The sequence below is a fragment of the Python bivittatus genome, unplaced genomic scaffold, assembly GCF_059951505.1.
Source record: "Python bivittatus isolate LINGU-HERP-01145 unplaced genomic scaffold, Pbiv_v1 ctg000980_np1212, whole genome shotgun sequence".
NCBI lineage: Eukaryota > Metazoa > Chordata > Lepidosauria > Squamata > Pythonidae > Python > Python bivittatus.
Genome location: NW_028277125.1, coordinates 27,317,609 through 27,334,305, shown reverse-complemented (window position 1 = coordinate 27,334,305; position 16,697 = coordinate 27,317,609). Strand labels below are relative to the sequence as shown.

General features: G+C 37.2%; 1 protein-coding gene across 2 annotated transcripts; it reads left to right on the top strand.

Moving 5' to 3' along the window:
• Positions 1-85: 85 nt before the first annotated feature.
• DIPK2A (divergent protein kinase domain 2A) lies at positions 86-15,007 on the top strand. Of its 2 annotated transcripts, XR_015794507.1 has the most exons (4): positions 86-950; positions 11,994-12,297; positions 13,140-13,839; positions 14,730-15,007. XR_015794507.1 is itself a non-coding variant. In XM_088132671.1 (3 exons), the coding sequence occupies exons 1-3, from the start codon at positions 297-299 to the stop codon at positions 13,469-13,471; spliced, it is 1,290 nt and encodes a 429-aa protein (XP_087988797.1). In that variant the 5' UTR covers positions 86-296; the 3' UTR covers positions 13,472-15,007. The 2 variants fall into 2 exon arrangements, 1 of the variants encoding a protein (XP_087988797.1); XM_088132671.1 differs by having other exon boundaries at positions 13,140-15,007.
• Positions 15,008-16,697: the final 1,690 nt, after the last annotated feature.

The window sequence follows — 16,697 nt, the reverse complement described above, 5'->3', positions numbered from 1 at the left end:
CGGTGAATGCTGGAGCTCCTCCCCTCGAGGGGGGCGGGGCGGCCCTGTCCGGCGGGCTCTCGGCGGCGGCCTCGGCACCGCCCCTTCACCTCCCCTCCCCCTCCCCCTCCCCTCAGCAACTTGGCTGCTTTTTATCAGGCGAGCCTCGCGGTGAAGAGTTTATCGGCGCTGGCGCTGCAGCGTGAGAAGTGCGGGGCGCGAGAGGAGGGGAGGAAGCGCCTGCGAGGGGTGTCCCCCGCCGGCTGGTCCGGCCGGCCGGCCAGTTGGTCGGTCGGTGGCGGCGGTGGTGGCGGACGATGCTCCGGCTGGTGTCGCTGAAGTTGGGGCGGCTGTACCGCTACGTGAAGCTGGCGGTGCTGGGTATCCTGGCGGCGGCGCTGGCCCTCAACTCGCCTTCGCTGCTGGCCTCTCTGCAACGCAACGAGCTGGCCGAGCGGCGCTTCTTGCAGCTGAACAAGTGCCCGGCCTGCTGGGGCACCAGCTGGTGCCGCAAGTTCCTGAACGGACAGCTGCGCCTGGAGAGCTGGGGTCGCCTGCGCCTCTTCGACTTCCTCAACGTCAAGAACGTGTACTTCGCGCGCTATGGGGAGCCCCGCGAAGGCAGCCGCCGGGTCGTGCTCAAGCGCTTGGGCTCCGCACGGGAGCTCGCCGACATCGACGCCAAGATCTGCCGGCGCGCTACCGGCAGGGGACGCTGCGACTTGCTCCAGGCCCTGCACGCTACCGAGTTCGCCAGCATCAACGGCGACGTCCGGCTGCTAACCCCCGACGTCGTGGAAGGCTGGTCGGACCTGGTGCATTGCCCCTCGCAGCGTCTCCTCGACCGCCTCGTCCGCCGCTACGCCGAGACCAAGGACTCGGGCAGCTTCTTGCTCCGCAACCTCAAGGAGTCGGAGCGCATGCAGCTGCTCATTACGCTCGCCTTCAACCCGGAGCCTCTCGTGCTTCAGGTAAGGGGCCGCCGCCGCCGCCTCCCCCCCTCGGCCCTGGCGGGGATCTCGCTTACCCGCGCGGCGCCCCGCGGCGCCTTCCCAGCTCCCTGAATTGGACGTCAGCTAATGCTTGTGTTAAAACGACCGCAGACGGGTGGCTGAGGAGTGATTAAGAGGGTCAGCATAAACATGGTTGAGTTAGACCAACGTGCGGTCTCCTAGAGATTTTCCCTCCAGCTGTAGGTGAAGATCTGGTTAAGCTTTCCTGCCTCATAATTTCAAAGATCAGAAACGTTTTAGCTGTAGTAGGAGCGGAATCAGTATATCTTGAATATCCTCTAATATCTTGAAGGCTTACCCATTCATTACAGTATAAGGTTTCTTGAATTCCTTAAGGTGCCTCTGGGCTTTAAAAGTATGGGTTTTCTCTCCCCCCACCCCCTCTTGGATAGAATAGTAAATTTGACATTCATAGCTGTGCAGAAGCTGATTTTAAGGCTTTCTTAAAGTTGTATGTTTAGAATTGGCACAACTATACATCTTACTCTTCCACAATTGTTTCTCAAATGCCAGATGTTTTAATGAAATGTGTGTGGTAATATTCACCTCTTATCCATCTAGCAAAATTGAACTCATCCTTTTTTTCTTTCATGTTGACTTGTTGGTTTTACATATTTTGAATGCCCTTTGAATCCAGGTATTTCATGGCATTTCTTTTGGATGTAGATATAACCATAAAATTCTCTGTACTAAATCAGCTGAAACTGTTTAGCATTCATTAGATTTTGTTATGGATTGAGATGTTGAGTGTCCAGCTTTTAATATTTTTTTCAGAACATATAATAGAAAAGAGAACAGAAGATTGTGAATGTACTAAGCAGCTTGTTTTGAGACAAATGCAGCCAAAGTATTTAAATATCCAAATTTGTCCTACATATGTGTATTTGAATACTAATGAAATCAGTTGAAACTTAGTTGAATCTAATATTGCTTTAATTTTAGTAAGAAAACATGCATTGCAGAGTGATAAAATATAATTTCTTCCCTGAGCTTCCATTACAGGGTAATCTGTGAGTATAATTGTAATTTCATTATTTACCATGTATTGAAATGTCTCTTAACCTTCTTGTGTGTGTCTCTGTGTTAACAACTTTCTTTTTGGTAAACTTCCATTTCTGTCTGTAGTGATTATTATTGCTTGAAACTTGTTTCTCAGGTAACAGGCTTATGGGAACAGCCCAAAAATGAGAGGTGTCCTCCTATTTGCAGCTTTCAGTAATGTTAACCTGGCATTCATTCAACTAATCATGACTGCTAGACATTAAGTATAATATTTTTGACAGGCATCAAATTCAGTAATTATTTCAGTTACATTTCAGAACAATACTATAGTAAAAATTATGGCAGTACAGACATAATTTATTACTGAGTATGTCATGTTAAGAAATGTGACATTTTTTGATACAGTGTATTTATACCAACCTTATTTTAGCTATTCACTTGTTATGAATTTTATGAAAATTATGTTCAGTCAGTAACAGTTAACTAAATATGTAGAGGGCAGAATTTGAGATGCATTTACATAGATAATCATTGATGAACAATACAGCTTTGCATATATAAATTGCACTTAAGTATAATACAAGAATTAAGTTTCTCTAAATGTACAATTTTATACAACACTTGTATAATAGTTTATAAATGGCAGTATATTTGTGAAATAAATGGTTAAGTTCCTTTCAGTAACTGGGATGGTTGACAAAGGGTGGTTGACAACATAATGGCCTGCTGAAACAGCTGGTGCTCTGCTGAGCTCTTAGTGACTTGATATATACTAGCAGTTGGTATACGTTTCTAACAATTTTTAAAGGATGTCATTAACTTAGTTTCTTCTCCCTCCCCAAACATAGCTGATGAGAAGACTTTTGTTGTGATGTTTCTTGCAGATTCCCTTTCAAATTAACTTTTTTATGCTTTTCATATATGTAAAGGTTTTGTATAGGTTGAAATTCTTGAATTATAAGCTTAATAACTATTTCTTCTCCAGTTAATGAGGAAATAATCTTTAAAATATATATGATCATTGTAAATAGATTAACAGAAATAATTTGCAAAAATCATTAAAGTTCTGCATGAAAACAATAAATGTAGATTTTGATGTAGATGCTGAAAGAATTAACACATCATGTACTGCACAATATATGTTTATCCTTGGATTAGGTTTCTGAGGTATTAAGGCAGAGAAAGTGTACATGATGAATTTAATTTGGAGGAAATTAAACAAAGTTTTTCTTATTTCCCAGTTTGAAACAATTTGATAAAGGGATTTAAATACATTCAGGATATCTGTGTATAACATAAATATATTAATTATCCCTCCAGAAATATGTAAGTGTGCCATGTAAGCCTTTGCTTTGCCTAAGCACTTTGATTGGAATTTATTTAAAATCCGTTTATTTTAAAAAGTCTAAAAGTTTCACATTAACAAAAAATGACTGAAAAGAAAAAAGTATTATGTAACTTTCAGTATAAATAGCATTTGTTATGTTTCTGCATTACATGTGCTTGTATTAATACAATTGCCTATAATCCTGGTATCAAGACTACTGTGGCATTTTCATGTTATCAGTGTATCTTACTCAGAATATTCCTGGCCAGTGATGGAAAATATCCTATGTATCCAAAAATGCACATTTTTAAATCTGCATGCAGATCTGTAATGTGTGATACGCTACTATAATGTGTGATTCACTACCACTGTGAATATAAAGTCTTTTTTACCCTTCAGTAAATAATCAAGTAGTTGGACATTCTTACCCAGATTCATCTTAAGAAAAACTCAGAAAGTAAATACTGTAATCCAGTTACATGAAGATTTAATAGTTGATTGGTGCTTAAGAAGAAATGGCAGTGCATTAGCACTAATAGCTTGTAGACAAAGCTAAACAATAACTTAAAAGTTGTGTATATGGCTAGCAGTTTGTGATTCTGGTACTTGATAAAGCATCATAAGTTAATTTCCTCAAAACATTTTTGCTGGCTATAATTGGAAGTAGGATACTAATCTCAGTGGATCTTTGGTCTGATTTATATATTTAGGTTTCAGTAATCCAATCAGGTATTCATAGTTAGCTTTTGTTTTTTTAAAAAGCATTCTAAAATAGGCTTATTATTGGAAACCGGTTATAAAAGTAAAATACAGTTACAGTAAACAGTAACATTTATTGGGTTACTTTCAGTTAATGCAGAAATAATTTCAACCTACAAGGTATAAATAATGCTAATATTAAAGCCTTATTTAGTGAATTGTAAGAACTGATTTCCTGTTCTTCAATAATTTACAAAAAAGGAGTAGTTGTGCCACTTTTTGCAACATCAATTACATTCCGTAAGAAATTATATCCAAATTGGGATTAGACAGTTCTCTTCAGATCAGTATAAATTTTTCTTCAAATCTTTGGATGATTTTTCAATCTTTAAAAATGCCTGCAGCAATTAAATAACATGGTTGATTTTAAGACAAATGTAGTTTTAATGGGAATGTAACTTCTGCCAAAAATTAGCTAGTTTATATTTCTAACCATTTTGTTTACACCTGTAGTAGTATATTGTCTTTACAGTGTAACAGTACCAATGAGAAGCCAAAAACATATAAGGAAAATGCCAACATACTATAGAGTAATAATATTGTTTGGTTGGTCTAAATAAGATACTATATTATATGCAAGGTTTGAACTTTAGTTTTATTCAGGCAGTCCCCGGGTTACGAATGAGATTCGCTCCTAAGTCTGTCTTTAAGTTGAATTTGTAGGTAAGTCTTCTTCCAGTCTTCTTCCTCAAATGCTATCATCTGCTGCTGTAGTTCCATAAGGTCTTCATTGGTCAGTTCTTTGGCATAGGAGTCGAGTAACTGATGTCTAATTGCAGTTGATTACCAGTATCAACCACAGCTTGCCTGGCTTTGGTGATGTTGTCAGCTGTAAATCCCAGAAAAGCATGCGTGAATTGGGGGCATAATTTGTCCCACACGCCTTTCATATTTGACTGCTTCACTTCATCCCAAGAATCAGCAGTATTTTTGATGGCATCGCAGATGTTCCTCCAGAACTCCCTTAAGCTCATCACATCATCTTGGGTAGCCCTGACTGCTTGTGAGAAGGTCTGGCATAAATAATAGACCTGAAAGGAGGCTGTGACTCCCTGATCCATTGGCTGTGGTGTTGGGGGGTTAAAATTCATCCTTACATTGGGGTGAAGGTCATCTAAAGTGCTTGGATGTCCAGGTATGTTGTCAAGCACAAGGGGCATCTTGAAAGGAATTTTCTTGGCCAAGCAAGAACGTTCAACAGCAGGGACAAAATGGCTCAGGAACCTGTCTTCAAAGATGGCAATTGTAACCCAAGCCTTTGCATTTGCCTTCCAAATAAGAGAAAGAGATGCCTTAATAATATGCTGAAATGCCCTCAGATTTAGGAAGCGATAAACACGCAAAGACTTGAGCTTGAAATCCCTGGTTGCGTTACCCCCAAGCAATAACGTTAGCCTATCCTTCAATGCCTTATGCCCTGGTGCACTTTTTCCTCTTTCAAAATGTAGGTCCTTTCAGGCATTTTTTCCAAAATAAGTTGGTCTTGTCTACATTAAATATTTGGTTTGGCAAATAACCTCTCTCCTCAATATTTTTTTTCAACATTTCAGGAAAATCACACGCAGCACTTATATCAGCACTCACTGCTTCACCTTGCACTTTAATATTATGTAAATTTGCCCTTACTCTGAAACAATTGAACCAGTCCCTACTCGCAAAAAAATCTTCATCAAATCACCTTCACTTGCTGCATGTGCAGCTTTTAAATAATTGAAAAGGCTTTGAGCCTTTTCTTGCACTAAAGTAAGGCTAATGGGCATATTACGCTGATTTTGATCATCTAACCAAATTATCAATAGCCTTTCCATTTCAATGATTAAACCACTGTGTTGCTTAGTAATAATTGTAGCTTTCATCAGGGCAGGGTCTTTCACATGCTCCATTATTCTCACTTTATTCTTTAAAATTGTTTTGCTCATTGACTGACTCTAGGCTAATGCTTTTCCAATGACTTATGGCATTTCACCTCTTTCTGTTCGCTTTAATATTTCTATTTTATCTTCAGTTATGGTTGTTTTCCTTTTCTTTGATGCATCACCAGCACTTGCATTGGATTTATGCTTCGGAGGCATGGTTACAAGGGTAAATAAGAAAAAAATACCTTTGATGCTCAATACAGTATTAACAGTAACATGATCTGATTTAAAATGGTTGGCAGCATTCTTCTTTGAGCCAATGAACCACTGAAGCTGCTCAATGTTTTCAGAGTAGTGCGTCACAAAGTAGTGTGTCTGTTCACAAGTACAAGTTGTCTGTAAGTTGGACGTTCTTAACCCGGGGACTGCCTGTAATGGAAACTGTCTTAAATAATCTACTCAACTGTAGTGTTTCTTGGATTATAAGATTTTTTTTTTTTTGGTCAAAGATTGGAAGCTTAGTTTGAAGCATTTTTGTAAAAGAGCAGTTCTTATGAAGTGCATATTGCCAGAGCAGCCTTTATTTTAGCTAGTTTTGAGATGATTTGAGCTTGATTTACATTGAAGAGATTGTCAAAGCCTGAGATAAAGCTTTATTATAGAGAAATCTCTCAGAACTTTATTTCCTCTGTGTTAAAGGTTTAGATAGAAATTGAGCTCCTTAATTTGGCAAATATAAATATTTCTGCACTTATTTTATATTTAGTGATATCAACAAATTTTTAAGAAGCTTTTAGTTAGGCTATGAAACTCCTTTGGAAGTTTATGGAAAAAATTGCCTGATCTGTGAAAGTAATCTGTGATTACTAAAGTACTTATTATGAGTACTTTAAAATCACATTTTTGGAACATATTACTGTTAAAAATGAAATAATATATTTTACGGAATAAATTCACTCAGTGCAGTTATCTAAAGCTGCAAGCATTGGTCTGAAATGCATGTGGACTGTGCAAAAAAAATTACATGTCATTCAGGCTGTTACGTTAATTTTTATCATACTTAAAAAAAAGATTTTAACAGTTATTTAACTGCACAACTAAGAAAAAAGGAAAAAATAGAGAAGCAAAAAACCCCCTATTTTCAAGCTGTGTAAAATTGAACAAGAATTTTCAGAGTAATATAAAATTAATACTACATATAAGATGATTGTAACTTTTGTTTGCATCAGATTTAAGATCAATCTTTATAATGAAATAGGCACAATCTAATATTTATATTATCAGACTTGTTTTTTAAATGCAACGTTATTTTTGACATTGATGCATATTCCACAGGTTAGTCCTCCTTTCTTCTAAAGACTAATTTATGTGTAATTTCCAGTAAGAATTGTGAAGTATCCTGGCAGCTTCTATCAAATGCAAACCTAACTATGTATACTTGATAGGAATAGGTTTACTAATATTTAGCTGAAAGACAGCTGTCAGGAAAGAAAATTCAGTAGCTAAGATTTGTTTCATTCTATAGTGAATCATCTTCCAGAATTGTTGAGCTTTGTAACATTGCTGCCAATTATGTAAAAAAAAAAAAAATTCAACCTGATTATTGCATTTCCAGCAATATTTGAGTATGAATTACCTATTTTGGAAATCAGCATTGAAGTAATATACCAGCAAGAAACAAAACAAAAGAACTTGTACCTGTTTTCTCTAAGTGTAATATTTAATAAATGTGATATTTGTCTTCTACTAGTATCCCCATTGTTGCATATCACTTGTTCTGTTTAAATTCTGCATTAATTTAATCATACAATTTTGACTTGTTCAGTTTCATAACTTATAAATAAGGCCCAGCAGTTCTGGGTTTTGTGTTACAAATTTTTCAAATTTGGTCTAGTCTCTTTTGAGTATTCTGCCTTGTTTTTGTAATTTCTTTTGAACTATATTGCTTACTTGAAGATTCTGCTACCACTGAGTAGTTCTGACCATTCCAAGGAGAGACCTTAAAAGATTTCATTTTTATTTTATGAAAAATTAAATCTTGCAGTCTGTTCAAATTATCTCCCCATGGATCCCATTTTTGTTCACCTTTATGAAAATAAATAGTATTGAAGAAAGGTGAAAATGTATTCCCTTGCCATTTCTTGTCAGTAGTTCTAATAGTTCTTCTGATTAAATCATGAACAAGTAATTCTGACTACATGCTTGATAACTGAAAATTTCATTATCTAACAAAAATATGTTTATGTTTATATTGATTTTATACTATTAATGAATTTGTATTGCTGCTGAGAGGAACTTTGAATTTAAGGTAGAATGTTTCATATATTATCTATTATATCCTTGGGCTTGGTTTCAAATGGGTTAAATATGTAATGGTTAAGGTGTTGGCCTAGAAACCAGAAGACTGTGAGTTCTAGGCCTACCTTAGGCATGAAAGCCAGCTGTGTGACGTTGGGCCAATCAGTCTCTCTCAGCCCAACCTACCTCACAGAGTTGTTGTTGTGGGGAAAATAGGTTTGCCATTTTGAGTTGACATTTCCGTATATAAATAAAAAGTGGATTTAAAAAAAATCTAATAATAAGTATGTTTCGATATTACAACCAGCAATCTTTATAGATCATCCTTTAAGAATATTAATAGTAGATTACAGGAGACAGTTACTACATGCACATATATACAGACATAACAGGGAAAATAATTCAGGAATTAAGATTCCTGAAAAAAAATATTTGGAATGTCAGATTATTTAACCAGAATGGAGAGACAAAAATATTAAACAAAATAAGGTACAATGAAGTACAGAAATTGAGTTCCTAAATACTGACACTTGGAGCAGTATTTTATCAGCCAGAAAACCATTGTGTGTCTGTAGGAAATGATAGTATCTGCATTGTAGAGCTGTTAAATTTGAGCCTGCACAATTATTACAGTAGGTAGGGTTGTGTGTATGTATGTCTGAGTTTTGGTGCCTTCGATTATTGGCTCCATATAGTTTTCTTGGCAGGATTTCAGAAGTGGTTTGGCATTGCCTCCTACCTAGGGCTGAGAGAGAGTAACTGACCCAAGGTCACCCAGCTGGCTTCATGCCTGGAAGTTACGGTCTCCCATTTTCTAACCTAGTGCCTTAATCACCTCACAAAACTGCTTCAGGTAGTATTTTAGGGACACTTATATCATTTTATGAGTGCTCCACTTGTTAAATGTGTCTGCAGATGCATCTCTCCACAGTCCAAAATTGACCTGGAAGATGTAAACTGTGAGTGTATGCATGAAGAGCTGTAAAACCATTGTACCATATAAGAACAAAAGTCTTTACAACTTTCATGATATTATTTTGCTGGGATTTTGAAATGCAAGCAGAAATTGGAATATTTTTCTCATCTTAAACTGAAGAACGTTTACAGGTATTCCTTGTTTAACGATGGTAATTGGGACTGGAATTTCCATCACTAAGCAGTGTGGTTGTAAAGTGCAACATCATGTGACCACATCACTTAGCGATAACAATCCCAGCAGTCCCTGTTGCCATTGTTGAGTGAGGATCACGGGTCATTACACAAGGACCTCCTCGCAACTTCCTGCCAGCTTCCCACAAGCAAAGTCAATGGGGAAGCTGGCAAGAAGTTGCAAGTCCCAGGCGGCTTGCAAGCAGGCCAATGGGTAACTGGCTGCTGTGGAGTGCAGGATGGTGCTCAGGTGTCTGCTGCAGCCTGGTATGAGTGCGGCCAGCAATGGGATGAGTGCTGCAGAGGGCAGGAGGACACATGGGAAAGTGGCAGGAGCTACTTGCAACCTTCCCTGCAGGTTTCCTCATTGAATGCTTGTGGGAAGCTGACAGGTAAGGTTGCAAATGGCAATCACATGACCACGGGCCGCTGCAACCGTTGTTAAGTGCGAGCCGGCTGCCAAGTGCCAGGATCATGATCACATCACTATGGGGGGTGCTTGGACGGCTGGAACTTTGAGGACCAGTCATAAGTACCACTTGTTCAGCGCCATGGTAACTTCGAATGGTTGCTGAATGAGTGGTCGTTAACCAAAGACTACCTGTAATTGATATGTGGCCCACCATGATATTATGCAGTCATGTATTTTGAGCAATACAGTGAGATATTGTGTGGCCCTCTTCCTTATTTCTGGGCGTTAAAGCAGTAAACTCAAATATGCTCTTTCTGATATACATAAATGCACACTTTTGAATGTATGTCATTCACACATCTGAATTTAGGCCATATATAAATAGATACCACCTGTAATGTTAATTCACTGTTGTCTAACAAATTCTAGTGCATAATGTTTTTTGATGAGTCTGCCATATACTAATAAAACTTTTGTAATTCTATATTTCATTTGTAATATATCATTGCACTAGAAATACTAGCAGGAACTGTGTTTTTCTCACCAGTTTTACTGAGTCTCTGTGTCTGGCTTGCCATACATGTTTGCTGTTGGTGGCAAATGGATTAGAATTTACTGGTGAAAAGGAAACTTTGAAGTTCTCAAAGTTTAAATGTATATCTGTTGTAATTCTGGTGGAATAGGATACTATTTTCAGAATATATAGAGAGATAAGATTAAATTAGTTATGCTCCTAAGTTGACAGGCCCATCATTATACAGTACTATATTACAATACTTATTCACATAAATTAAATCATCAGCCCTGGAATATAAAGGAAGTTAAAAAGATTCACCTAGGTAACTATCATTTAAAAGTCGCACTAGTAATATCTGAAAAAGAAAGGCAGTGCCAATAATTTGGGGACTTCCTGCTTGCATGATAGAACTTACCTAGCTGGGGAATCAGGCTTAAAAGGATAAAATGTAATTATGGTAGAAGTAGGGAGTTTAAATCAGTGCTAATATTGGATGGCTCCTCCAGGGGATTTTTGTTTTATTTCTCTATAAGCTTTGGAGAAAATGAAATAGTGTATTTTCTGGCAGTTTCATTTTTCAAGGTATTTATTGAGATTGGATATGGTGAGTAAGTGTAGCTGTTTCCTATGCTCAATTATTTTAGTAAACTGGTGTATTCATCCAGATTTTCTGGTCAAGCCTGGGGCCAAATGAAAATTCATTTATCTATGAGGTTTTGTAAGAAAGCAACACTATGAATGTTGATTGGCAGTTTTGTCAAAGCTCACCTTTATACTACTGGAAATAAATTATTTATTTAGGACATTTATAGGCAGCCCCAGTGTGTCATGAGAATTGGTGTTTCACTGAAGAGGTATAAAACTAAAACCTCTGGTATTGTGATCAAGACATAAAGTGTGCAGTTTAGCAGTACTATATTGTTAGAACTGAAATTATAGTAGTAAATTTTGAGTTTTTGAAGTACTAAATTAGGATGGGAGAAGACTCTTAAGAGTTCCCTGGACTGCTAGGAGGTCAAACCAGTCAATTTTAAAGGAAATCAACCCTGATTGCTCATTGGAAGGATCGATAATGAAGCTCAAGCTCAGATATTTTGGCCACCTAATGTGAAGAGAGATCTCTTTGGAGAAGACCCTGATGCTGGGAAAGATTGAAGGCAAAAGGAGAAGAGGACGGCAGAGGATGAGATGGTTAGATAGCATCACTGAAGCAATGAGCATGAAACTGAGCAAACTCAGGGAGGCAGTGAAGGACAGGAAGGCCTGGCGCAATATGGTTCATGGGGTCACGAAGAGTCGGACACGACTTAACGACTAAACAACAACAACATTTTTAATTGAGATGACAAACTGGACAGATGAAGAATTTTGAGATGATGAGAATACATTTCATAATTCTTCCTATTCTGGAAGCTAATAAAATCTGCAACAATATAAGATCATACTTGAAGCTTCAGTTATGAACATAAAATAAATAGAGATTTGATAGAAAATGCTGTGTATTCTGTATGCTGCTGCCACCAGCTATGATTTTTAATTGAATGAAAGAATAATTCTGTATAGAAAAGCATTCTTACATAATACAGTGTTCTTACATTTCATATATTATTAACATTATTTTTGTCAATATTGCAGGGTGTTTTTGGTTTTCAGCCTTAATAATTGGTCTTTCCCATTCCAGAGTTTTCCCTCTGATGAAGGATGGCCATTTGCAAAATACCTGGGAGCATGTGGAAGAATGGTGGCTGTAAACTATGTGGGAGAAGAACTATGGAGTTACTACAGTGCCCCTTGGGAAAAACGAGTGGACCTGGCATGGCAGTTAATGGAAATAGCAGAACAGCTGACAAACAATGGCTTTGAATTTGCACTCTACCTCCTTGATGTCAGCTTTGACAACTTTGCAGTAGGTCCTAAAGATGGAAAAGTCATAATTGTGGATGCTGAAAATGTTTTGGTGGCAGATAAAAAGTTGATCAAACAAAGTAAGTTGACTTCTTTTTTATCCATGGCTTTTTAACAATTTAAGCTATGGTTTGATTTTTCCTCCCTTGGCTAAAAAATGATTGGTCTTATTTAAGCAATAGATTTTTAAATCATTATCATTATAAACATTTATTTTTGAACAAGTTGAATTTCTCATTATTCAATGAAAGGCTTACTGAACAAACCTAAACTAGGGATTTTTGCTGTTATGAAATATGTGATAAAATGGTTAAATCCTTGGAGGACATTCAAAAGCTATTATAGAATAAATGATTTTGTGAAGATGTCTCAATGTGTATAGCTCTGCTACTATTGCTTCTCAGCTGTTGCTTCTCGGGCAGTAAGACAACAAAGAAATGCCTAGGAAATGGGGTGTCACAAATTGGGGCAAGTTTTAGATTGGTAGATCCCAAACCATTATATACTGTGTGGAACACCCATCTATGTTCTGTCCTGCCTGTGTGACAGAATGGCCCAGGAAGTGGTGATTAGGTAGTGATGATTACTCTGCCATGGGTTCTCCCTTTCCTTAGACTTCATATAAATTATAGTACTCAGTTTAGGAAAGTTATTTCTTACAGTTGTTCTTCTTGTAGATTTAATCAGTTTCAAAATATGTTTACCTTTCCTTTTCTCTAAACTGATATGAATGTCCCAAACATCCTTAAAATTATGTTTGCACCTTTTTCTCAAACTGATAGTAAACATGCTAAAGCAGCTTTAAATCTCATCTGTAATTATGTGTTTTAAATAGGTCCCATGATAATATGCATCCAAAGTGCTTTTTGATCCTCTGTTCTTTCACTGTTATTTACTGTTGTGTTTTCTATGCATTTCACAGATAAACCTGAAAACTGGGATGTATGGTATGAAAGCAAATTTGATGACTGTGATAAGGAAGCTTGTCTTTCTTTCTCAAAGGAGATTTTGTGCACTCGGGTCACTGTGGATCATAATTACTATGCTATTTGTCAGAACCTTTTATCAAGACATGCCACCTGGCATGGCACTTCTGGAGGACTTCTTCATGATCCTCCAGCTGATATTGCCAAAGATGGTCGACTTGAGGCCTTGCTGGATGAGTGTGCCAATCCAAAGAAGCGATATGGTAGATTCCAGGCTGCAAAAGAATTACGTGAATATCTTGGACGATTAAGTAATAATGTGAGGTAGTTCATAGTGGGTGGACAAGTCAGAAAATGTATCGTGCTGGGGCAAGGACACATGGACAAATGAGTTCTGAACATGAAACGAGAGCAACCAGAATGAGAGAATAAATTGCATAACTCTATTGCTACATGAAGGTTGACAAAAATCACATATCCTACTACAACTTGAGCTACTTTTGACTCAAATAGGAAGACTGACAATTTAACTGAATTGGTTTTCTCAATAAGATTTCACTGTTTTGTGAGACTGTTACCCTTACTTGGAAAATCAAGTTATATGGGCCTGTTTTAAAGGCTTTCATTTCTGATGTCATTATCCTGCTCTTATACAACTTACAAAAGAGGCATTTGCGTACATGCTGATAACCCAAGGTGTCCTTGATTGTTTTTGAAACTACTCGATTTTCATTCAATGCTGTGTGCTTTTTGAGTACAGGATTCCTCTTCTTATTCTGATGTTGAATTCTTTTTGTTTCACATGTTTGTATGCCTTATTAAAGATATGCTTGTAAAAGCTGTCTTAAATGTTGTGTGAACCTAACCTAGTTACTTTGGAATTGTTTATATTTCTACTGCAGGTAATACTTCACATCCTGGATAAATAGAAAACTTCATCTTTTTAGTGTGTAAAAGTATATGTTCATCAGGGAATTAAGTATACAAAACTATTTCAATGAAGACAAACAGTTGGAACCAGTCATGTTTACGTTGATCCAGCAGAAACAGTCATGTCTACAGAAAGACTCATTGATTTGGATCAACTTTAAACATGACTAAGACTAAAACCAACTCTTTGGTTGGAGACAAGCAGTACTAGATTAATGAAAACAAAAACATTTTGCTACTATAGTAATCATAAGCCAAAGAAAATGGTTATGTGTAAGTCTCTAATTGCTTAAAATAATGTACTGTAGTGGCACTAGCCTACTGACCAACTTTTTAGTCAGCTATTATCATTCTACTACTAGTTAAAAACTTGGGAACAACATAGAAATGAGAAAATGCCTAGCAGGCTAGCATTTGTTCTATATTATTCACAATCCTGCTGATTATGGGAACTAATGTTTACAGGACTTTCAATTTTGAGGCTTGTTATTTAATAGCACCCTTCATGTATATGGTAGAGGGCTTCATTTATTATTTTTTTCTCTGATGGTTACTATATACCTGAAATTGTTCCCACAAATCAGGAGTTGAAGTAGAAATTGGATCATTGCTAAAATTAATTTTTAAAAGGTGTGATTTTCTTTCTTTATTCACAGTAACATTACAGAGGTTCTCTTCACTGGAGTGATGAAGTTCTGTTCCTGACAAAGACTCATAATTACAGCAACAATTAATTGACTACAATTATTTTAAGGTGGAGTAAGGATGAATTGTATACTAAGGATGATGAGTATGTTACTGAAAAATGTATCTGGACAAGTGGAACATAGCAGCAGGAAAGAAATGAAAGCTCCCCAATATATTTCCAAACTGTGAAAAAATGCAGAATATGTCAAAGATATATAAAATAAATGGCAAGGTCCATTGTTCTTCTCTTTGGCTTGCTTAGTCATATACTGTTGCTTCTTTGCAAATTGTGTCTCTACAGTGTTACTTCCATTTAGTTATTGAGCTGTCTCCTGGAAAAATTTCTTGCTGTGGCAATTTCTTTTATCTCTAACATGGCTGAATCAGAGCACATTAGGCATGTTCACATCCTACTGTCATAATCTATAGAGTTTAGTGGGTAATATCCTTGTTATTTTAAAAACTGTAGTCTTGCCTAATTTTCTCTGGTTTCTGTTACAATATATTCTCATAGTATTTATGTTATGACTTTGCTATAGTTCAGACTTGAGCAAAACTGAAGTGTGAGATTAAACACTAGCCTGCCATGAAAGGCCTTGTTTTACCACAATATTAATTTAATACCCACACTTTCTAATGAATGAGATGTATGATTGCTGTAGGCTTTAAACAACAATACTGCCAGTTACTGAGGCAGTTCAATGTTCCCTGGGTGATTAGGGTTGGAATTCATGGTTCATCCTTGAAATACTGTGCTGTTAAGCGGGATTCTGATGATAAAAGGAGTCCATAATTTTCAGTCTACAGGGAAAACACCTATGTGGAAAGCAATAAGTTTTCTTCAATTTGCACCTATCAAGTATTTATTGTACAGGAACAATTTATATTTTTAATCATTGCCCATGAATAATGGTGAAATATTTTTGAATGAGATGTTTGGGGTTTGTATGTGCATAAAAATTTGTCTTTTGTACTGTAACTGTTTAATTTGGTTATCAAAACTGTTTCCTGTGCCTTTATATTAAGGTTGTTTCTACAACTTCTCTTGATTAATAAAAAAGTACTTAATTTTTTTTCTTGGCCTTGCTTAAATGTAATGCACTGGCAGTCCATTTTATTTTAATACTGAAGAGGGTTTTTTACTCCACCATGAATGGCAACAAATATAAGTGCTTTTGAAAGGGGCAGAAGTTATTTGTAGAGACTAGTGTCAGTACTAAAATCCCCATACCTGGGCACAATATTTCTTGAAAAAGTAGTTACTGGAGCAAAGTACTAAAGCATTTTACGTGCTTTGTGGGTGTCTTGGAAGTGCTGATGAGAAATAGACTTTTACCCTGATAGTGCCAGGCAACTTTCAGGATATGGATTGAATTTGGGCCTTATAACATTCATAAAGAAGTTGGGGTTAGAATTGGGTTTTTTCCCCCTTACAGCGGTTGCTTTTATATTATACTATGAATGAGTCAGTAAGGCATAGAGTGCATATACTGCTATCTTCTTTTTTTCAGTAACTAGAGGAAGGTATACTTTCATAGAGTTGGGAAGTTCTTGGATATGAGTGGAAAACAAACTGGCTCAAGAAGCCAGCTATACAGTCCATGGTTTTAAGGCCAGTTTGCATGTTAAACTATCAGTTCCTGGTTGACTTTGGGCCAGTCCCTCTCTCTCTCAGCCCAACTCACCTTGCAGGGTTGTTGTGGGGAAAATAGGAAGGAGTATTAGGTATGTTCGTCGCCTTGAGTTATTTATAAAAATAAGGGTGGGATAAAAATTTTTAAAAATCCAGAATGTGCATAACAAGCTAGGGTTATGGGGGAGTGAAAGTAACTGTTGAAATGAATCTCCTCATGCAAGGAGATGGCAGAGCATAAGTCAGCAATTTATTTCAGCTTACGTATCTTGTGCTAAATAGGAGCTATTGCTACTAAACTAAA